We start from the raw sequence: 23,965 nt of genomic DNA, 5'->3' as shown, positions 1-23,965 counted from the left end.
CTATAGCAAAACAACAAACTTTGATGTTAAATGATTGTTTTTTACCCAAAATAAACTTTTAAAAATCTTGTTCAACGTGCAAAATTACAGGCAAATAAGAGTTTAATATGTGAGATTATAAACTATGAAACTATGCTAACAAAACACTTACTACACTTCCACTATAGTAAATATTGCACATGGTAAAGGTTTACAAGCGTCACATTGTTTTTTTTATCATTCAGATTTTTATGTATAGCAAAACTTTGTTTATACAGTTGAAAACTTACGGATGGAATGTAATAACTAATGGAATATAATAACTAAGATTAAAGGCAAACAACGCGACGACAAAACACGTCATGGTTACTACACCACACGTCACTCAAGTCAAATCATTTTGAATTTCCATTTAATGACATTTAATTTAATGACAGTTGTAACGCTTTTTCCCGAGATATAAAACGACTAAATGGAATGTATTAAATAAGATTAAAGGCAAATTGTAATTTATAGAGAAGATGTTCAAAAGTTGTTATGAAGTCATAGTTTTTAAACGCAAAACATGAACGACGGACGAAAACATAGCAAAAAAAACATTTAATACTTTGTCGAATTATGCAATTTTCTTCTGTCGAATTGAAATCTGTCAATTTTCCTCAGGACTGTGTAAAGTCAGCTAAAACTAAGCAGTATTTATTATCACTTGGTTCGGCAACGCGATTGGCTCACGTCCATTCTCGCAACACAGAGCGATTGGCTCCCAACAATGGACAGCGAGTGATCTGATTGGCTCCCCAACAATGGACAACAATGGACAGCGATCTGATTGGCTCCCCAACAATGGACAGCGAGCGATCTGATTGGCTCCCCAACAATGGACAGCGAGCGATCTGATTGGCTCCCGTCCATTCTCAAAATGGAAAGCGAGCTCAGCGATTGGACCGCGAAACACAGACTTGTAGCGCCATTTCCATATCCATATCCAGTTCCTCTCGTAGATCCAGCCGTAGTGCAGTGGGTGGAGTGTCTCCACCATGGCGAGCTCTGTTGCCGGCTCACACACCTGGTCTGACTTAATTGGCTTGGGTCCGGTGGGGCTCAACGGCTCTGTCGCTCTCCTCGGCGATGGGTCCGTGGTCTTGCTCGACTCTACACCTGTGTCAGCGGTTGGCTCAGGCTGTGGCTCGACCATGCGGTGAAGTGATGGGCTGGGCTCTGGATCCTGAGTGGGGCTGGTGTCGTTGTCCTCCAGCCTAACAGTCATTGACGAATTGCACGACACCAGCACTCACTCGACGTCAGCGGCGATGCTCTCTCGAGGACCGCTGCCGGACAGCTGCGCCTGATTGGAGATGTTTAGTCCGCTGAAGTAAATTCCGCACAGAAAGCTGTCCGGGTAACGGGAGTCGTTGGCAAGGAGGAAGAATGTCTCTGTATATTCCTCGAGAGAGCAATCCCCCTGCTCCAGCAGGAGGATGAGGAAGTTCAGGTCTTTGTAGGAGGAAAACATTATGAAAATAAAAGGGAATAAATGCCACTATTTACTAGTATTTTTGTAAGGTCCGATCTTCTGTCTCAATATTAATAAATAAATGATAAACAAAATAAATCATTTTAACAAACAAGTCTGTTTGTATAGTGTTGAGTTTTGCCCTCAGTCTGTTTGAGATCAGACACACTGATGCTGGACCATAAACTGTTTCCTTTGTACCAGGAGAGAGTCACATGACCCACGTTCACCACCGAACACAACAGTGAACAAGACGATGATGATGATGAAGGACACCGTGAAGAGTCTGCTGATGACAGGAACAGGCAGACGAGCTGAAAAGCTAAAGACCATCACAGAAACAGCACAAGGACAAAATGATAGATGAGACGTACTGTATGAAAAATGTTAACCTTTTGATTTTTAATTTGTTTTAAAGTTGAATAAAGTTGAATATTTTTAACATGTAGTAATCTTATATATAGTCTATTAAAAAGCTCGACGGTTACTGACTGTTAAATGGCTAAAAATGTAAGAATATAGTGTGAGCTGTGGATAAACCTCATAGTAAAACTTAACAAAAGTGTCGTAATTTTTTAATTTAAAATAAGTATTTGAAATAAGCTGCTGAGTCAAACTCAAAGCTGCTATCTATATAATGGGCCACGTTGATCAACTAAATGCATGAAGCAAAAACACCTGATATCTTCCACAAAATTCTGGGTGAGTCAAACTGTAGATTAAATTAAATAATAAAAAAAAAAAAAAAAATTAAGATTTCATGCAAATGTAGTTGTCACCTGCATGTTTCGAAAGTTCATCCAGTTGTACAGCAGTTGTCATTCTTATAAAATGACTGAACCCTGTGTGTACTCCACTGAAGAGGCACCAGGAGGCGATGATCAAACAGACACGCGTCTTTATTTTGTTGATTCAGTATGTGTTCATAGAACAATCTATTGATTTAAAAGTAGCACTATTATTAAAGATGAGTCTTTCAGCTTCGGAGAGTGATAATATGCTACTTTTGCTGAAAACAGATACAATACGGTGCCCTTGATATTCTGTTATTTTTAGTAAAAATCATAAAATGCAAAGTAAATGACAGGCAAAAGTGCGCAAGAGTGTAATTAATATTTAATAATGATGGTTAGGTAAATTCCCTATTGTAAGCCATATACAAAAGTTGCGTTTCTAGATAATATCCTATTGATAAACCACTAATTTAATTCATAAAAACATTTTAGACACCAGAGCGACACACAGATATGATACAAACAGTGGCATCTCAATTGATAATGAATGTGAATAAAACAATTGTATTGATGTACTGAGCTCAAAAGAAAATTCCAGCAGATGCAGTGTTTGATCATCGCTTTTTGGGTACATTTTCATACACCGCCTCAGTCTTTGATTTCTGCAAGGAAACACAAAATCAGTCAGTCAGGAACCTTGGCGTAACGCAGCTGCTTCAGTGGTGCTGCTTTTAAAATCTTCTGTAGAACATAATTTTCCATCTGTTTTACGCCAGATTAATATTGTATATTAGAGTGATTTTTTTCATTATACTGCGTAACAACATATGCTAACATCTCCCCGGTCTCATGGCATAAACGTACCTGGGTGCACTTTTTAGCGAAAATATGTACCAATAAGTACATATCTCTGCAGGTTCCAAAAGCAATGAACACTAGAGCCAGTAAAACTGACACTTAATTCATTTTCAATCAAATTTGCCGTTCTGATTAATAGTGTAATTTCCACATAATTGCTTGAAGAATATCATGTTAAGACTTCAAAGCAATATTAATAATGTTGGGATATTGGAAAACTGATGCTTTTGAATGTTAGCATCACACCTATCCAGCTTAGTATCTAAGTGAGGAGCTCCGGTTTAAATCCTGTGTAACTGATTCGACAAAACGGTTCAAAACTGTGTAAAAAGGAAGTTGAAAATCTCCAAAAATATCAACCTATTAAAAACGTTTCAGGGTTCACATGCTTAGCCTGTGTTTTAGCGTCAATCGGTGGACATTTCTCTTTGAAACCGTGGCAAAATGTGCATGCAGTATGACATCAAACAACTTCTGAAGGTTTCTTAGACTTGTTAAAATGGCTTGTGAATTGTCCTTCACAGAAAAGCAACAGCAAAGGTGCTTGCTGCAATGCGCCTACGAATCAACCAATGACTGCATTTCACCTCAGAAGATCATGAACCGCAGAGCAGCTGCAGCTCGTGGTCAAAGAGCAGGTTAACGGCTTTAAGCTCTACTTTCCCTCCAACGAACATCTAATGGTAGAAAACTGACTGTGTAAGGGATATTTCAGATTAACGAAGCAATTTAGAACTGTTTAGATATGTTTTAACGATTCTTATTTTAATTAAGCAGGCCACAGACGCATCATCACAGCTTTGCAATGGCCAAAAGTTAGGTTTCAATACATTGTACTTTGAATAATTAATGATATGCGTAATAAATCACAATCCCATCAAACAGCGGTACGTCAAAAAATATAAATGGGCTTTCAACAAACTAAAGATACGTAATAATTACACGACTTCATTATAATGGAAAAAAACGCAACATGGAAAAACTTTACACCGAGGAACAAAGTGTAGATTGCACTAGATAGCTTAAGCTATCCCTTTGATGTGCTCTCTAGCACAAATAACGGCCAGGCTGATGGTCCACCCACATCTGTTCACTGACCACCTCAAGCTGCAAACTTCAAGCAGACTGAATGCAACATGTCTTTATGCAACACGGTCATGAGTAATCTTACCGTTTTCTGTGTTGTTGGTTTACACAACGCTGAATCAGTTCTGTCTTCATCCTGGGTCTGAGCTGCATTGACGATAATACAGAAAGAAATGACAGTTTTATCGAAATGTGTGTCTTGAAGATAAATGTTCGTGCTTGTTCTGCTGACCTGATTTTCTGCATTTCCTGTAGATGCAGCAGATCACGACTGAAACTGCAATCAACAGAGATCCAGCTGCAGAAGAAATCAGCACTATATACGATAAAGGTAGGCCCTCATCTGTTATGGACAAAATTAACCATTAGTGTTCTATTTGTCTAATCTATTTTTCAGCTTTACTGCAAAAACTATCAAATGTCAGCAATATATAACTGAATTCAGTTTAATTAATTCATGTTAATATCAACTCTGACCTGAACATGGCTGACAGAGCTGACTGATGTTCAGATGTTTGGTCTGGTTTCTGATGGGGTTGTTGATCACACAGCTGTAGGTGTTTTTATCCTGATATTCCACCTCCAGAGGTAGAGAGAGACTGATGCTGAGATCAGACACACTGATGCTGGACAATAAACTGTTTCCTTTGTACCAGGAGAGAGTCACATGACCCACGTTCACCGCCGAACACAACAACGAACAAGATGATGAAGATGATGCACAATCTCTGGTAAGGTCAGGAGTGGGCAAAGGAGCTAAAAAAATACGAGTGCATTATTAACAGAAACATGGATAAACCTCAACATCGGTCTTATTTTTAGTTGACGAATAGTGAGTGTTTCATTCATCTTACAACATAAAATGATTAAATTCAATATGCAAATATTTAAATATTCATTGTAGGTTCCGCTCATTCTAATGCATATTTAACATAATGTGGGCTACAAAATTAAAAAAAATCCAAATATAACTGAAAATCTGGGTTACAATGAGGCACTGCTGGGCTGAGCTGCAAATGTTAAAATACTCAGTTTTATACTGTAGCAACAAGATGAAGAATATAAACGTTACAAATAAACTAAATTTTTACTCTAAAATCATGTTAAAGTTTGCCATGACAATGCCAAGAAATTACTGTAAAAAAAAAAATTAAAATAAGCAGGAATTATTTGTGCTTTCATAAAGCTTCCTTCTAAATATCGTTCATGCTGACATCGACTGTAACGACGGGACAAGTCAGTATTTATTTGTAGTCTTCTCAAAACCCACAAATGTAAATTGAGGTTAATTCTTAATATACGAATGATTAAAACAGTTGATCTACTCACAGTAGACAGAAACGCTGAATGTTTTTGATGACAGTTTAGCTGCATTTATCTTTAGCTGATAAACTCCAGCGTGTAGAGTTGAGATGTTCATGATGGTCAGAGATCCAGTTTGATCGTCCAGCTTCAGTCTGTCTCTGAATCTCTCATCAAGGCTATAAAATGTAGAAAGGTTTTGTTTCTCAATGCTAATTTTAGCGATGATTTTGGCTCCGAATATCCACTGTATGTCATCGTCTTCGTGTATTTTCGTAACAAAAGTGTGTAAAGTTACAGAATCTTCCTCCATCACAGACACTGACTGTATTTCATTTGTTTTACTGCCAGACTCGGCTGAAAAACATATAGAAACAGATTTAGATTTCTGTTGGGTTACAAAGCCTGATGTCAGCGGCTATTTTAATAAATATAATATTTATATTTTTGCTGTTTTTTGTATTACTTTTTTGTATTGATTTATTTGTAATATTTTTGAGATTTTTTTAACATTTTTATGTGCAAGACATTTGAAAAAAACGTCTCACTTCCTGAATCTCCACTGGTTGAGTTTATTCACATTAGAAATGTATATTACATCATTTATTTTTTATTGACTCTAAACATTTTAATACATTCTGATGCCTATAAGTCACAATTTTAAAACTCTGACTAAAAAAAAGCAGACCACATATCACTGAGAGATAGATTGGACCTATCAGAGATAATAGCATGTGAAATCTTGCCGTATTTATCTTTTTTAAATAAATGTAATAAAGCATGCTTTTTAACTTACCAGTAAGAGTCCACCAGCACAAACAGAACAAAAGAAACATTTTCTACAGTTGTTCGGTCAAAACTGACCTAAAAGGACTATCTGCTGAAATCAATTGCTGGCGTGAGTCCTCCCCCGACAGAGTTCAGCCCTCCTCACTCACACCATCTGAACACATTTTATAGTTACATACAACGTCCTTCTGACTCTTAGAAAGACTTTAACAGATTTAATGTTGGAAACATACTTCTTTCATCTTAACTATATCTATATTTATATATATGATCTATAATACATAAGACGCTTATTAGTTAAGATGAAAGAAGTATGTTTCCAACATTAAATATATAGATATAGAGATAGAGATAGATCTATAATACATAAGACACTTATTAGTTAGACATAGATGGATCATAGATGTATAGATAGAGATGTTGTGTGTGTGTGTGTATATAAATTACCTGTATATAAAGTATAGTGTATGGAAAGACAAAACCGAAAAGTTAAAACCATCTGCTATCTCTCGTTGCTAGCATCACTGAGGTGTGAAATGATCAGTTGAATGTGTCAAACTGAAACCTGCTGTGGTTTTATTTCTATAGAAACATGGCTTGATCTGTAAGATGGATAAACATCTTGTATTTGGCCACTGGCCCGATTCTGTTTTAGTTGAAGAGGTTTTATGAATATGCTAAAAATGTTATAAGTGTGCTGACTGAATTATTTAATGTAAGGCCAAGGTATCTTAAATGCTCCCACCTTTCAACCATCTCTCCATCAATTATATATAATATAATTGATGCTAAAATCCACATTGAGATCTTGTTTGGTGCTTCTACATCAGTGTCATTAAATCAGATTTTAGGCCTTACTCGTGGGTAAGGTTAGGTTTAGGTCTAGAGATATGGCCAAGAGCAAAGTTTTGGATTTAAAATGTTGTTCCGAACCCATAGAAATCAGCAAAATCAGAACGTGTGAGAACAGAGCAGCTATTCCTGTCAACAAAAACAACTATTTGTGAGGTAGTGTATGTCATGGTTCATCAAATGTTTCCCTGGAGAGGGAATTCTCTTAAGTCTCTTAAGTTAAGTTAAGCTCCAACCCTAAACTGTGAATACATACATTAAGTAGGAAATGGAGATGTTACATCATTGACTGACTTCATAGGGTCCCGCCTGGAAACCAATCAACTTTAAGCTTAAGAAATGAGAATTGACGAGTGGAAAGAGGACAGACAGCTGCTCGATCTCGTCTGTGAGCAGACTTGAGGCCAGTGACTGTGGTGTCATTTGCAAACTTGTAGGGTTTTTTGGGAAATTCGGTCAAGTAGATGTGTACTAGCGCCCCCTACCTTTATAACGATGAAAACACAGATTTTAGGAGCACAAGCAGAAGACTAAGTATACTTCTGAGAAGCACATAAAGCCAGTTTCTGAGAAGACTAAAAGTATACTGTCCTTTAGTTTAATTGAACAGTAAAGTGCATTTATTAAGCATTCAACAGGTCTATGTGTGGCACGTGACACTGATGAAACAGTTGAACATGTTATAATGTACTGTAGAAAATAAACTGCTGAAAGACTTAAAGATTAAAAAGATTAACTAGATAATAAGGGTAAACTACATGAAGGGGGGCTGTTCCAGAAAGCAGTTTGTGACCTACTCGGGTATGTTTAAGAGTAAGTGAGGTAACTTTCAGGTTATTGTAGCCTCTCTCTCTATTTGACTCAGACAAGAAGAAATTCTGTGTATGGCCAGATTAATCAGAAGACTATTCTCTGCAGACGAACTTAAGGATGTCACAACAACAATGAACCACACCCCACGCATTACGTTGGACTGAATGTATTAATCTTCTTTGGAAAAGTGTTAGATCTCAATATGGAAAAGTAATATACAATGCACTACTCAACCCAAATAAACAAACTGAATTTCGAAAGTAATGCTTTTTGGGTTTTTTTTCTTTCTCGCAGGTTTCAAGTGTACTCAGTGGACTAAATAGGTAAATACAATCACCCTTCTGTCAAAGTTAACAAATTAAATGGATTAACTTCTAATAAATTCGGTTCTCTTCTAGAACGAAAGAAAAAGAAAACAAAAGCAACACAAATAAACAAATTCAAATGAAACGACTCGTTTAAATCTCTTAATCAATGCTTTTCTTTTACACTTTTCTAATTAGATTTCTTCTCTTTAGCTCGAATACTCAAAAAGGAAAAACAATGAATTATAAAGAGATTCACACATGAAACCGGTGAATGTGCTGCAAATTCAATTTCCTATGATCCAAATCAGCCACAAACTATGCAGAAATTTCAATCCAATAAGCATCTGTCCAACACAGCAGTTCACTCGATGAGACAACGATGATATCTAATAAGGAGAAAAAATAAAAATATATGTAATTTTTTTTTTCTGAAGAAAAAAAGGGAGAAAAAATACCTGACCTTGAATACAAGGTCACAAAATCACCATTAGTTTTTTTTACCCAAAGTAGACACATCTTTTGTCGCGTATCCATATGGTAGAAAATACCAATATCTAAAGAAAATATGCTTCTCAACTGTGTCACGTGTTGTAAATCTGTTTAACTACTTATTCTCGTACAATTCGATTCTTCACTCAATAAATTCTCTCTAACCACATAACTTTCATTTTAGTAAAAAATTACTTGACAAAAAAAAAAAAAAAAAAATCGGGAGAGCTAAAACTCTCGTCTGCTCTCTTCCGCAGAAAAAAAACGCTCCTAACCTTGAGCGAAATACGGAAAGCGCGAGGTGCGGTCATTTTCTAGACTTCTCACTTCTGCTTCCTCCTCAGCTGACGACCTCCATCTTGAAAGTTGTTTGCGCCGCCGTTATAACATACCACGAGAAGAAGTAGTAGAAGAATAAACACCTTTTTGTATAAAACCATTCATTCGGGTGTTTTTTTTTTTTAAAGCAAACAATGCTAAAAACGGATAGTTTCTTTATTTTGCTCTTATCGTTGCGTTGTTTACATTACCGAGGTAAGACATTTGTGATAATTTCGCTTTTATTGACAATGTTAACCACTATTAGCATCAACAAGAATCATGTCTTGAGTTAAAACACAGTCCCAAACATGGACTAAACGCTTTGAGAGTAAAGAAAGCTGTAGGATAGAAGTGTCTGGTGTCTAGTTTCCTGCCGGTGCAGTTTTTCGACGCAAATACATAATTTCTATTGAAAAGTATGTGATTTGCTTGACTGTGACTTTGCTTTAAGATGTTTGACTGTGTATTTATGTGGTAAAATGTCGCTGTTTGTCGAGGATAACAACAAAATACCAATGTTTGACGCAGTTTTTTAAAAGTGAAAGTAGTCGTCGACCGAGTAAATGTGGGGTGGGGTTGGAGTTTTTAGAGGGGGTTGGTATGGGGGTTACTTGCAACAATCAGAGAACTTGAGTATTGGAGAAAAGACGACAACAGAAAGCGTTCCTCAAATAACATTAAAAAAAAAAAAACTATATGCATTAATTGAGTAAAGGATTGTTGTCAAAGTTTCATTTAATTATTGAAAGTAAATGCAGTCCCCAAAATCATAATACACACGTTAGGTAAATGTACATCTGTTCATTTGGTAACACTTTATTTTGTTGGTCTCTTTTGAACATTCTATTGACTTGTAATGTTGTAGGAGTATTGCTTAATACAGTATATGCTTATAATAAATAACATTTTTATTGTGATGGCCTCCCAACAATGACTGAAACAACTCTGAAAGTATCTAACCCTACTATTCTACTAATAGTCTCATGAGAGTTAGTCGACACACAGGTGCAATGTTACTTTGACAAGATTTATGCGTTAAAAGGACCATCAAAATAAAGTGAAATTTAGTAAGTAAATGTTTGTTTTAGGGCTTTCAAGCGACTGCATTTTTAACTTGATTTTTAACTTCCATCCATCATAACAACAAATATGGTCTAAGTGGCTACGAGGAGATAATAAAGGCCTCCGGAAGTCAATTAATGCATTTGTCTAATTAATATATCCATATTTATATCCATATGATAGCAGTACACACTTTTGCAAAATGAGTAAAAATGTAAATGAAAGCATGTTTTTTATGGAGGAGATTCAAACAATAGAAGTATGATAAAATGATATTGTACCTTAAAGTGGTGGAAAACAAAACAATTTTAATGAGTGAAAATCATAAAATAATTTATTGTTGGCAAAACTGTTTATTCTAAAACCTGCAACTGTTCCTTTCTTTTTCAGGTGTTTTCAGTGATGGTACAGAAGGAGTATCAGTGTTTGTGATGGAGAGAGATTCAGTCTCTTTCCAAACCCGTGTTGAGACAAATCAACAAGGTAGAATTAGATGGTATTTTAATGACAATCTCATCACTGAAATCACTGGAGATCAGAGTAAGATCTGTACAGATGTTCAGTGTAATAAAGACACTGAGAGATTCAGAGACAGACTGAAGCTGGATGATCAGACCGGATCTCTGACCATCACGAACATCAAGACTACAGACTCTGGACTTTATACACTACTGATCCGCAGTAAAACCAATGGCGAGAATGACCAGACCTTCAAGTTTTTTATCCATAGTGAGTCATTATGTTTAAAAGCAAATCTTGTACATTTAAATCACATCAGTCATATGTTCAGTAATATTTTGTAGACATTCAGAAGTGTTTATTATTTGTACCTGTGTATTAATTCACAAAACACATTTACTTTTAAACGTTTGTTTTAGATGTCTCTGCTGCTGCTGAACGAGATCAAATGAAGAAAAAGGGAGATAATATCACTTTATACTCCGGGGTAATAAACCGTAGTGATTTACTGAGATGGTATTTTAATGAAGTTCTCATCGCTGAAATCACTGGAGATCAGAGTAAGATCTGTTCAGATGATGAGTGTAAAGACAGATTCGGAGACAGACTGGAGCTGGATCATCAGACTGGATCTCTGACCATCATGAACATCAAGACTACAGACTCTGGAGAATATCATCAACGGATCAACAGCAGCAGAGTCATTATCAGCAGGAACTTCACTCTCAGTGTTGATGGTGAGCATCTTTTAGTAATTCAGTGCCTTTTTGAGCAGTTTTAGTGAAACTAAAACACTGTGAAATACTTTCTCAATAAATGGTTAAGTTTTTGATCATCTGTCTTCATCGTTAAGCTTATAATGAACATCTTGACAGAGTTGTCAGAGTTTTACAAGTTTGAAGTATATTGTTAATTTAAAAAAAATATATAGATCGATATTAGATTTTCCTGTGAAAAACACTATTTTAGTAAACCCACCAGATGGAGCCATTTTCAAATAACTTTGTTATTGTTGTTTATTATAAATAGAAAGGTGTAAACATCAGTCAAATGTATGGATGGATTTTTTTTTTTTCAGACGATCTTTATTAATAAAGACTGTGTTTTTAGCTGATCGAGATTCAGGTCCACCTTCATCTCCTGCTGGAGGAAAAACCGATGCTATTATTATTCTCATTGCTGTTGGTGTTCTGCTCGTCGCTGCTGGGATTTACTGTTATATTAAAAAAAAAATAAGAGGTAAGTATTGCAGCTACTCTTGTAGACATAAACATAATATACAAAAATAATATTTAAAAATCATAGGGTGTCTTTTATTTATTTGACCAAAGTGTAATCTTAAATAATTTTATTGTTGAAACAGACACCAGGGAGCAGATCAAGCTCAATGAGGTGAGATATCAACACAACATCTATGAATTTATAAAGATTCTGATCTGAGTGGTGATTATTAAGTGTTGTTTGAGCTTACCATTATTCATGTTTTTATGATAGATAATAGTTGACACTGAAGAGACCACCACACATGTGTGAAGAACACGTTTTGAACAAGAGTTCTGACATCGAACAAACATCAGATGTAAGAAGACCTTTTTGTGTGTAACTGAATCATCGATCCTAATTGTTTCTTTCACCTTCTGTGAATCTGGTTTCTTTCTTTTAGGAGACTGGTAACAAAGAACACCTTCTCACTCTTCAAAGTAAGGACAGGATTGAACTGAAGAGTGTTGGTAATGAGAAGATCTAGTGAGGAAGATCCGGTGGTGGATAAAGGGATAAAACACTAACTTGAAGATTTCTGTCCAAACTAACTTGAAGATTCCATTTTTAAAATGAGTAGTTTTCTTATGTAAAGTAATTAATTGAGTTTTTGGGCAAAAGGGAACAAAACATTTTGTCAGTTTCCAATCGCTGAGTTTATCAAACTATGACGTAGTTCTGGGCGGAATACCAGTTCGTACTGAATATTTTTATTATGATACGCAGTTTCAAATTATAGCAGCTGTTTTGAGAGGATCTCTTTCACTGTCGCACTGTGATTAGTGAACGGCTTTGTGTTACTAAGCGTGAAAGTTGTGGAACTGAACGTTAACCCAGTCACAAATATCCATCGGCTCCTGCGTCTCTCACACGAGCGCAACTTCACGACTAGATTTAGTGGCTTTTTTCATAGAATTCATGTTGCTGATGAACATGTTATGTTTAGTTACTGTTTAATGTGAAATTTATTTACAATATTAACTCGTCGTTACAGTAAAACATGGCCTTCTAAGTCAATCTACTGCAATATTTGCTCTTTCTATCTGTAGAAAATGTGCTTGACATAGTCAAAAAAAGTCACATACCGTAAAACTAGCGTAATTTTGAAAAATATTGTGATGTAAAGTTTTGTTTATACCGCCCAGCACTACTATGATGGCGTACAAGAACAACAGAGTGAAGAATCATTTTTGTTTGTACAAAGAGCCATTTATTCAAAGGTCCTCCATCTTTATTTGTACCTTTTATATAGCTTTTGCCACAGACTTTTTGTGAAACAGAAAGGTTCTTCAGATGTTAAAGGTTATTTATGGAACCACTTACACAATGGCATTGAAACCCCTTTATGTGTGTACTTACACATAAACATCATCTCCGCTTTCTGAGAAGATAATTAAGCTTTAAGTGTTTAAATGTTTTATTAAAACTGTGGCTGAGATGATTTCAGTTCTGTACTACCCTTCTCAGTCTTATTGAAAGTGTTTACAGGAACGTTTTGCATTCAAGCCATCAGCCCAGTTACTTAGATTTTTTTTTTTACCTGTACCTATCATGAAATGTCAAATGTTATGTTTACATTTATTTATAACTGGCTGTAAACAGAACTATGTTCTCAAGATGGGTATTTGGGCTAGTGGATGTCATTTCACAGATAGAAGATTATAGATATGGCCAATCCATGATTTCTCACCATGTCTTACTCTAACTCAACCTCTAAGAAATGCAATAAATGCACATTGGTAGAAGGAGCTAAATACCAAATATGAGTTTTATAATGTATTGTTTAATATTGGATCATGACTGGTACTGCCTGCCGTTTATGATGTGCACTGGTGCTCAACATCTGAATACACAGTTCACAAATGGGTTTATCCAATTTATTAAAAGTACTTAATAGTAATTAAGTAGTTAATTCATATCAAACATGCTGTAAAGTATTACATCCTGTCATTTGAGATGCCTAATAGGTTCATGTGAGGAGGGAGATGAAGACATGTTATGATCACATGATCTATTTCTTTTCTTGTAAATTTCTATTTTTAAAATGTTGAGCAGTGGTTTTTTTTTGTCATTTTCTATTATTTGTTTTTATTATTTGTTTTTTGTCATCTGTTCAAAAAGAAAACCCTCAACTGTCTTCTGGATACTCTTTCTGAGGATTGTTGTGGGATTAATAAATACTGTCATAGTGCCTGTTTTTGAAAATTTTGTAGAACAAATTGCTCTGTCAGAGCTAAAGTACTGTAACAAACATCTCAAAAGCCTGTAATGCATGCTCTGTGAGAGATGATCATTTAGTGCCTTTTGATCACAATATTGAGCACAATTTCTTTTTCTTAAACATTGTTTTAGCCAAGGAAATGGTGCCTTACACTTTGAGCCTCTGCATTTTCTTACAGATGGATAGCAATAAAAACAGACCTGACATAAGCGCTGAAATGTTTGTCATGATTTTAGAGATTATAATATGAAATAACTGATTTCACCTTACACCGACTCCTGTGATCTTTGTGTCGTGTTCAGCACAACCTTTGACCTTTACTCAAGCTAAAGTAGGTGCTCAACCAAACCTTAGTTATAGGAACCAATTCTGTCTTAAGATGTTTCACAGACTAACATGAACTACAAAATAGCAGTAAAACCACATTTTCATGCAAAACCTTTGTAAATCAACCAGAAAAATGAATTTAACTAAAAAACACTCTATGAGGTTTTGACACAAACTCAACTGACTGGCTTCAATGGAGATAGTAGTATTTTTGTGCTTTTCAAAATGGCCAAGAGAGCTCTTTAAGTGCATAATTTGCCTTTCTTTAAAAGACGAGAAAAGAAAGCATTCCTTAGAAAACATGCATCAACTGAGTACGATTAAGTATTGTTGTCAAATGCCATTATAGAAAGTGAATGTAGTCCCCAAAATCATAATACACATGTTGGGTAAATATACATTTGTTCAATCGGTAATATATAAAGTACACTTTATTATAGCTCTTCTATTCTACTAATACTATACAAACACTTTCATGAGCAAGCTTTCTAATGAAGAAGCAAATAATGATTTTGAAGCGACACAAAGTCCTTCCATCATCATAAAAACATGTTCCACGTGACTACGAGGAGTTAATAAAGGCCTCCAGAAGTGAGGTTGATGCATTTGTGCAATAAAATATCCATATGATAGCAGTACACACTTCTGCTAAATGAGTAAAAATGTAAAATGAAAGCATGTTATTTATGGAGGTATGTATTTCTCGTTTGTTGGATTTGGCCTTCTGTTTGTTGGATTTGGCCTTCTGTTTTGTCTGCCTACCTGTTTATGATTGTCGTCTCAACCCTCAAACTTCCCGCAAATGGTTTGCAGCTCTGCCTCAGCGTCCTCGTTACAGATATCAGCCCAACATCTATGAATTTACAAAGATTCTGATCTGAGTGGTATGAAGTGTTGTTTGAGCTTACCGTTATTCGAATGTTTTTATGATTGATAACAATTGACATTCTTTTAGGAGAATGGTAACAAAGAACACCTTCTCGCTCTTCAAAGTAAGGACAGGATTGAACTGAAGAGTGTTGGTAATGAGAAGATCTAGTGATGAAGATCCGGTGGTGGATAACGGCATAAAACACTAACTTGAAGATTCCTGTCCAAACCATTTTTAAAATTAGTACTTTTTCTTATGTAAAGTCATTAATTATTCTGTTTTATTCTGTTTTATTCTGCAAATGGGAACATAACAATTTGTCGTTTCCAATCAGTGTCTTTCCACATTAAATCAGATCAGATTTCATTCGGAAGGTTTTTTAAACACTGACACTCATTGCTAACTCCACATTTTCATGCAGAACCTGTTCGTAGATCAACTATCTTTTTTTGCATGCGCGTGTTGCACAAGATATTTTGATTTGTTGAAACTGGTCCGGGCTCCAGCTTAATACTTTCACTTTGATTAGCAAAACAACTGCGTCTGAAGCGCGAGAGCACTTATAATCAATATTCATTTGTCTGAGGAAAAAAAAAAGCTGTGAAGATGAAGCTTCTCTTTATTTTTCTCACGGTGATCTTGTTTTCACTCGACCACGGTAAAGACATTTGATTTGTTATCTCTCTTTCGATCAACAATGACGTCTAAAGCAAATTTAACTTTTTTGGAACAAAAAGACAGAAGTTCATGTTACTGTTTCTGTAAGAAAATTGCTAATTAAATGTGAAAAAAGAGAGAGAGAGAGTGTGTTGAAAGACAAGTTGGGGCTTGTTTTGGGTGGTCTGTTTCTTGCTTTGGGCCATATTCCTTTACAATTTATGCTGCTTTCACAAGCTATGGTTTAATTGCACATGAATGCTTTAATTTGTATTTAAAGCTGGGAAACCTAAAGCTAATTTTGCGTAAACCTAAAATACAGAGTATTTACCCACAGTATCCAGTGTAATCGTTTTCTCCTGAAGTTACGGTTATTTACTTTTTACATGATCAGATAAAAATAATGCCCGTTATGTATTTAACACAGTGAAAGTAGGGCCTACTTTTTAGGCTGTTTGACTGAAATGTGAGGCCTGTCCTCCAGCTTGATTATCTGTATATAGTGACTATAATGGCTGTCTTTCATTGCAGCTTCGGGACAGTCTTCACATTCGATATATGTTGGAGTGTTTGCTGGCCTCATTGCTCCCATTGTTATTAGCGTTGTTGTTGTTATGCTGGGGATCGGAGGAATAAGTGCTTGTGTGATTTACTTCTGCCACAGAAGAATTGCACGAGAAGGACAGAATGGCAAGTACCCCATACAGCTCCTTCAAATAAGAGATGTGCATTTTTAGTCTAGTAACCAAACGAATGTGTGTTCATTGTTGTACAGGTATCAGGATACAGTACACTGATCAGGTGACTAACTAAATCTCTACACACAATTATGAACTGGCATTTGGATGGACTGCTTAAACTTAACTTTTCACTAAAACATCATGCTTTAGACATTACGGCATTCGGGTTATACTACTGCCATATCTGTAATTCTCAAACATGTTTTTTTTTTAGGGGGTGCATCAGAATGATGCTTGAATCGATGACTACTCATCCACAGAGACATCAACATTTCTTTACTGTTTTGATTCTTTAAATGGCGTGCAGATAAGACCCTAAAGAAGAGGATGAACGTTATAGGAAAGATATTTCCATTATAACACCAGATTCGGGCATGTTTACACAAACGTGCTCTTCGCAGAATATGTGCATAAATATTCAGAAGGGTGTTTGAGGCAGCCATCAATCAAAAAACACACAGGTACTGAACTGAGAAAGGTTAAAGACTTGGTTAATAAACCAATTCCACATTTTTCTAAAAACAAGCTTCTATAATCTTTGTGTATTCATGTAGATTTTATTGTGAGGCATAATATTTGAATGCAGTATTTTCGTACATTTACGTTTTGCCTCTAAAGTGCCTTAATCCGCAAAAGACTTTCAATAAAACATGATCTCATAATGACACAATTGTAAGTTTGTTTGACTTTTTAAGTTTACGTATCTTATCGAATCCGACAGAAATCGTGTAATAATGGCTAACAACTCTGGGTCTATCTCTAGATGCTGAAAGAGCATTATTTTCTGGTGTTATTGTGTTATTAATGCTGGTGATTGAAGGGAACTTTGTATATTCCTCTCATTTAAAACATAATGTTTGGCAATAATTACTTTTTAAGATTAACCAAGCTAGTAATAAGTCACGATGTGAGTGTTTCGTTGTGTGTGTTTACAACTGAAGTGTGATTTTGAAACTATAATGCACTAAACCTTTGGAATATTCTCGATTATGGCACTAGATGGCACACTACACTAAATATACTGTATTAAACCCGTACTACTTCATAGAATGGAAGCCTACTAGAACTTTCAGAATATGAATGTATATTCTTCTATAGCATGAAGGCAAATTGAAATTGAATATGTTATTAATTCCAATACAGTATGAATCAAAAATGGTGGCACAATACATCAAACATCGCATTCTTGGATATCGTGACGTGAAAGAACGCTAAAACCCATTAAGTCAATGTGAATACTAAATTACCTTCTCGTTGCCTTTGACTTTCCAACACTCAGTCTTTGCTCTAAAAAACACTGATTTTAAAAAGCATATGCAAGTATAAGTTTCAAACGAAAAAGAAAAACGTGAGGATATGAATATCAGGTTAGTCATCATATCTGCTCCTCGCTTTGTTTACCGGGTCTTTGGCAGTTTGTTTGAAATATAAACTGTTTATAATGCTGATTGTTTCTTGTTTTACCCAGATATCCCTTGCTGATACAGATGTGAAAGAGGTAGTATGAAAGACAGAGATCATTAGATTGTCCTCTTACTCAAGAACTGGCCACTCTAATAGTTTGGAAAAGGGAAACTAGCAAGATGTACTCTTACGGGAAATCTGAGTGGTCAGACCAACTGGATCCTCACAAGGTCACTGCTCTCATATGTATGTGTACTACTTTTTTGTTCTATTCACAGGTCAAGGTGGACTATAACACATATCATTACCATAAATATTTGTTATGCATTATATAGTAACTGTTTGCAGCGTCATCAACTAATCAATGGGTTTGTAACAAAAAAAATTTCTAGTATTAATGTTCTTTTCCGGGAACTCGAACTGTGTCCAGAGATGCATTGGGAACGCCTTCTGCGTGACCACCATAGCTAGATTAAATATCGATTGGCCCGCTGAGAAACAAGCAGAGCTGCAGAAAAGCAAGCTCAATGAGCGTTTTTTGCGTCCATCTTCACAGCGGAGCCTGCCGTTTTCCCCTGATTTTCATGCTGAGGTGTGCAAATTGTGGGCGCAACCATTCTCGTACGTGTTTATTTTCCCACCAGTGATTACTAGGACTGTGGTGGGTCTAAATGAACAGTTACAGGGCGATGCCGAAGGAAGGAGAAGTAGTAACTCTCTTAAGGAAGGAGGCCATCGAGTGGGTTCCTCCTCATGAAAGGGAGTCCTTCAAAGGGGGTACTTCATAGTTCACAAGAGGGATGGAGGGCTGAGGCCCTCAGGTTATTGAACCGCTTAGTCAGTCAGCTGTAGTTCAAGATGCTCACACTAAGGCAAGTCGTGTCACAAATCAGGTACTTCCACGTGTCTATCCTTCCTTCTCACAGGAAGTTCCTGAGGTTTGCTCTTGGGGGCAAAGCGTATCGATATAGAGTTATTTCTTTCGACCTAGCACTTTCGCCCCGAACGTTCACGAAAGTAGTACATGTAGCCCTAGCACCGCTGCAGCTTCAGGGTGTTCGCGTCCTAAACTACATCGACGACTGGCTCAGTCAGAGAGCAAAGTGATCAGACATTTGAGAGGTTGTTCTAGATCACTTCAAACGTTTGTGGTTGCCAAGAAGAATGTCACTTACCACTTATCAAGGCGTGGTGTGGGATTCGACCACGATGCTGGCACGAATGTCCCCTGCTCGTATCGAGTCTTTTCTCAACTCAGTCAAGAGGGTGAGAGAAGGCTTGTCACTCACTGTAAAGCAGTTTCAGAGGGTGCTGGGTCTGATGGCAGCTGCATCCAACGTGATACCGTTTGGCCTGCTGTACATGAGACCCCTACAGTGCTGGCTCAAAACCTAGGAGTTTTCTCAGAGGGGAAATCCCTTTCGCCTGATCGAGGTCTCCCGCCGATCTGTGCAAGCCTTAGACATGTGAAAGAAACCTTGTTTTAAGGTACCTTGGTTGGACAATTTAGTATGCTAACAGCTTTTTCCATATCAAACTCTTCTATTATCTATTGAAGTAATATCACTTATTTGCCAAAAATCAAGGTGGTTCTTTTTGTGATCTGTTCTGTGAAGAATAGTATGTGCACTAATGGAAACATCACACCAACAACAGCAGCCACAAACAGCAGAACAGAAGAATCATGCAGTTTATCTCTGCTATATCTTAAGACGGTTCTGAACCTGTGATGTTAAATACAGGCATTAATGTTACTGGCAATAGCTTTGACTAATATGTGCACCTTATGGTATTGATACATCTGATAAATTGCGCTGTTTGGTGGATTTGGAAGTAAAGGTGCAAAAAACACATTTTTCGTATACTGTACATTGTTTCTCCTCTAAGCTCCGCCTCCTGAATCGGGTCGATTTGTACAAAGTTCATCCTTCTAAAAAAGCGAGATGTGCTCTGATTGGCCAGCACACACTCTAATATTTGTGTTTTGGATTAGTGATGTAAATGCTATCACTGATTTCTAGTTATGCTCTCTTTTTGAATCACAAAAAAGTAGCTTCACTTACACAACAATGCATTGAACATTTTCAGAATGCAGTGTTGTCTGGTGTTGATCTGTAGTTTATAAAGTCCTGATGGTGAGATCAACTGTGTGATTGTTCAGCTTCAGTACTCAAAGATCCATAGCGTTCTGCCATGTGAATGTCATTAAAATAGCATTTTATTCCATTATGTCTGCCTTCTCATATGATATTATTAAAATCCAGTTTGTAGAGTGACAGAATCTCTCTCCCATTTATTGACCTGCTCATGTCAGCTGTACAGCCCATTTCTGAGGTAGTGAATTATGTAACTTTAACTTATTTCAGACAGAGATCGCAAAATGTAATATATTGTGTATCGAATAGAGATCCAGGTCCAGATTAACTTTTTAAATAACATATATTCAAGTTTAAGACCCGCCCCTGGGAGGTTCAGGGAACCCCTCCTGTATTTGTAAAGCTTTTTGACCGATAGGGTTTCAAACTATTTTTACATATGCAGCATAACCGAGAGACATGACAGAGGACCCAGGATCTGTGGCTGGTATGTTATTCGAAGTAATTATATTACATTTAATAATATTGGTGGTGTTTGAGTTTTTCACCCGACTGAACATGCTTGATCAGCGTTTGTTGTGTCATGGACTATCAGAGCAGTGTGAAAGTGTTTTCCAACAAACGCCTTCAAACTCTTGCACTAACCGTTGAATTGACAATGTCTTTCACTTAAAGTGTACTTCACCCACCGCCTCGATTTATTTGCCGTCTTTGCAGGCTAAGAATGACTCCCAAATACATTAATAACAGTACAATTTTGACGTTGTGCAAGGCAACAACATACAGGTTTTATAGATTATAATCAAACTGTCGTCTGCGGTGTAGACATGGTGTTACTTGAGCTTTGTTGCGACAGTTATTTTCTAAACTTCTAAATCCAATGGACAACTTTGTTGGCGTTTGTCTTCATGGAATTTCTTATTAATAATATAGGCCACCTATAGGCTATTGTAGAACTTTAATTTGTTTTAGTTGTTTTTGTCACAACGATTCTTTTTTTTTCTTTACAAAATACATTTTTCTTCTTCTGTTGAACAAAATATGATCACTATCTTTTGTGTGTGTGTGTGTTTGTGAACTGAATGATAGAAAAACATGATTAAAGTCATATAGAAATTTAGAGATCTCAGAGTTATTAGTTAACAACATATGAAAGAAACCATGCCTAGTCTGACCAGTAGATGTCAGGAGAGCACAAACTAAAAGACGAGATCCTACTTGGAGTGTTTTTATTTGCGTCTACTTTGAAACCTGAAGAAAATGGTTTTGATAAGACTTCATAATATACTACAAACATATTGTACTTTATATATTATAAAGAGACCTTATTATATATTACATAACCTAACAGTGTGTTTTCTTCGTTTGCCCTTTAAGCTACAACAACAGACTACAGTGATTACTATGACCAATATGTCCAAGATGCACCATGCAACAATAACAACACAAAGGCCTTCAGCAAGGTTTTCCTTCCCACCCTCTACAGCATTGTTTTCATCATTGGCCTCATCGGAAATTTCCTGGTAATGTGGGTCCTGATCAGATACCGTCAAAAATCCAACATAACCGATGTGTGCCTCTTCAACCTGGCCCTATCCGATCTACTCTTTCTTGTGTCGCTCCCTTTCTGGGCTCACAGTGCCATGGATGAGTGGATCTTTGGCAAATTCATGTGTCATACCATAACAGGTATCTTCATGTTGGGCCTGTACGGTAGCATCTTCTTCATGGTCCTTATGACGGTGGATCGCTACGTTGTCATCGTCCATGCCCATAGCAGCTTTTCCAAAAATCGGTCTATAAAAAAAGGTTTCGTTCTGGCCTTACTTGTATGGATTCTCAGTCTGTTTGCATCCCTCCCTAATATCATATTTGCCAAAGAGAAAAAGAGCAGCAAAACATCATGCGGATATGACTTTCCTGAAGATTCAGCCTGGATGTCATTTACTTACCTCAAGATGAACTTCCTGAGCTTGATTTTCCCTCTGATCATTATGGGCTTTTGCTATTCACGAATCATCCCTACTCTGCTCGGCATACAATCGCAAAAAAGGCATAAAGTCATTAGGCTCATCCTAGCTGTGGTGGCAGTTTATTTTCTTTGCTGGACTCCGTACAACGTTGTCATGTTTCTTACATTCCTGCAGAGTAAAGGCCACTTGCTTTCTTGTGAGTGGCATATTAATTTAAGCCTTGCCATGCAATGGGTGGAAACGATCGCCTTAAGTCACTGTTGCCTCAACCCAATCATCTATGCTTTTGCCGGACAGAAGTTCAGAAGAGCAGTTCTTTAAAGTCCTAGAAGAGGTGTTTCCATTCTGCTTAACCAGTGCACCAATTTGTCTCAACACGTGAAATCTGTATATTCCTCAGAGCAGATTGCATAGAGCAAACTTATCTCCTCAAAAGTAATTTAATTCGGTGTAGCTTCCTTTTTAATATTTTTTGCACTATCCCTGTCTTCCCCTTTTTAATAAATGTTAAAGGAGTCATATAATGTTGCTAAAAAGAACATTGTTGTGTATTTGGTGTTAAGGTGCAACAAACACAATTTTCAGCTTACTGTACGTTACCGTTTCTGCTCTAAACCCCGCCTCCTGAAACGGGTCTATTTGTGCATCGTTCTAAGCGAGGTGTGCTGTGATTGGCCAGCCATCCAGTGCGTCGTGATCGGCCGAATACTGCAAGCGTGTAGCAGAAATGTTAAATCTCTTTCCATAGCATGATGCTGCGTCACGGAGCTAAGACACCAAAACAATAAAACACCATTACAAGAGCCTTCTTTCTTTTGCGTAAACATTTGGGTGGTGTTGCAAATCCTATGTGCATGTATATCGGTCATATTTTAGATATATGTGAATGATACAGCATAATTTAGACTTGCATCACATTTAATCACTAGTTAGTTTTTGCATCAGGGTTAAAATGTTTTCAACTGCGACTTTTTGACATCACAATTCAAAAGAAATGTTTAACGTAGCCCATTTTGAAGGTTTTTAATGTTAAGCATCATTTTAATAAAATAAACAGTATGAACCTAATATTGAAATCCTGTATTCAAAACTATTGTTAAAATTGTATTGATGATCTTTATTGTTTCTCTGTTATATATATCGCGTAAATAGTGCAGAAAATGTAGTGAACAGCGTACCTGCTATTTCTAACGCTTCAGGCGCGAAGTTTATAGGCATTTTTAAATAATTACGATAGAATAGTCTGACCTCATGAACCGTAAAACACTAGACCGTAAAAGTGGCAGAGACACTCAAACATTGTCCTCCACAAAAAGTATAGTACATATATTTGTATAAAAACAACACAAAAGCTTTGCAGTTGTTAATTTTCAACACACAATCCTCTTAGAAAATGAGATTTCACCCCATTTCAACTTGTAAGAATGTTCTGAGAACACGTCACTGTGCGCCCTTTTGCACAAAGTGGGTTTGAGTAAGATTATGATGGGACCATATAACATTTTAGTTGCATTTCTGTATGCTATTTGTGCATCATTAAGCTAAAACATGTTCATACAGTGAGAAAAAAATGAATACACATTCAGTCAGAGAATAAATGTGAAAAAGAAGAGGTGTTACGCAGGAATCATTGATAATTATTGATAATAATTCCAGTAGATACTGTATTTAATCATCGTCTTGGTGAGATATTTACATAGACAGGATCCTCTTTTGATTTCTGCAAGGAAATGTGACAAGCAATTATAGGTTTCTCTGTGAAGTTTAATCTACAAACAGGACAGACGGTAACAGAGCAGCAACAGGAAATGATAGCAACCTCGTTCATCACATGACTTAAGCAGTTAAATC

At 36.5% G+C, this 23,965-nt stretch overlaps 3 protein-coding genes and 1 long non-coding RNA gene across 4 annotated transcripts; 2 read left to right on the top strand and 2 right to left on the bottom strand.

Moving 5' to 3' along the window:
- Window positions 1–863: 863 nt before the first annotated feature.
- Window positions 864–4,516, bottom strand: LOC122327592. Its single transcript, XR_006247672.1, has 4 exons — window positions 4,403–4,516; window positions 4,256–4,317; window positions 2,272–2,888; window positions 864–1,814 (listed from the first exon to the last, which is right to left on the bottom strand). It is a non-coding gene; the product is annotated as an uncharacterized LOC122327592 (long non-coding RNA).
- A 120-nt stretch (window positions 4,517–4,636) lies between these two features.
- On the bottom strand, window positions 4,637–6,463 carry LOC122328151 (SLAM family member 5-like). Its single transcript, XM_043223857.1, has 3 exons — window positions 6,269–6,463; window positions 5,500–5,829; window positions 4,637–4,926 (listed from the first exon to the last, which is right to left on the bottom strand). Exons 1-3 carry the CDS (start codon window positions 6,306–6,308, stop codon window positions 4,637–4,639), a joined length of 660 nt encoding a protein of 219 aa, XP_043079792.1. The 5' UTR covers window positions 6,309–6,463.
- A 2,582-nt stretch (window positions 6,464–9,045) lies between these two features.
- Window positions 9,046–14,315, top strand: LOC122327445. The gene is made up of 7 exons (XM_043222817.1): window positions 9,046–9,257; window positions 10,497–10,835; window positions 10,985–11,302; window positions 11,676–11,804; window positions 11,929–11,957; window positions 12,060–12,144; window positions 12,229–14,315. The coding sequence occupies exons 1-6, from the start codon at window positions 9,197–9,199 to the stop codon at window positions 12,096–12,098; spliced, it is 915 nt and encodes a 304-aa protein (XP_043078752.1). The 5' UTR covers window positions 9,046–9,196; the 3' UTR covers window positions 12,099–12,144; window positions 12,229–14,315.
- Window positions 14,316–20,496: 6,181 nt separating this feature from the next.
- LOC122327435 (C-C chemokine receptor type 2-like) lies at window positions 20,497–22,917 on the top strand. The gene is made up of 2 exons (XM_043222799.1): window positions 20,497–20,628; window positions 21,519–22,917. The coding sequence occupies exons 1-2, from the start codon at window positions 20,601–20,603 to the stop codon at window positions 22,433–22,435; spliced, it is 945 nt and encodes a 314-aa protein (XP_043078734.1). The 5' UTR covers window positions 20,497–20,600; the 3' UTR covers window positions 22,436–22,917.
- The last annotated feature ends 1,048 nt before the right edge of the window (window positions 22,918–23,965 follow it).

Source organism: Puntigrus tetrazona, chromosome 22 (assembly GCF_018831695.1).
Source record: "Puntigrus tetrazona isolate hp1 chromosome 22, ASM1883169v1, whole genome shotgun sequence".
In the NCBI taxonomy this organism is placed as follows: Eukaryota; Metazoa; Chordata; class Actinopteri; order Cypriniformes; family Cyprinidae; genus Puntigrus; species Puntigrus tetrazona.
Note: the sequence above shows the minus strand (reverse complement) of the source record. Positions and strands in the feature narration are given on the sequence as shown.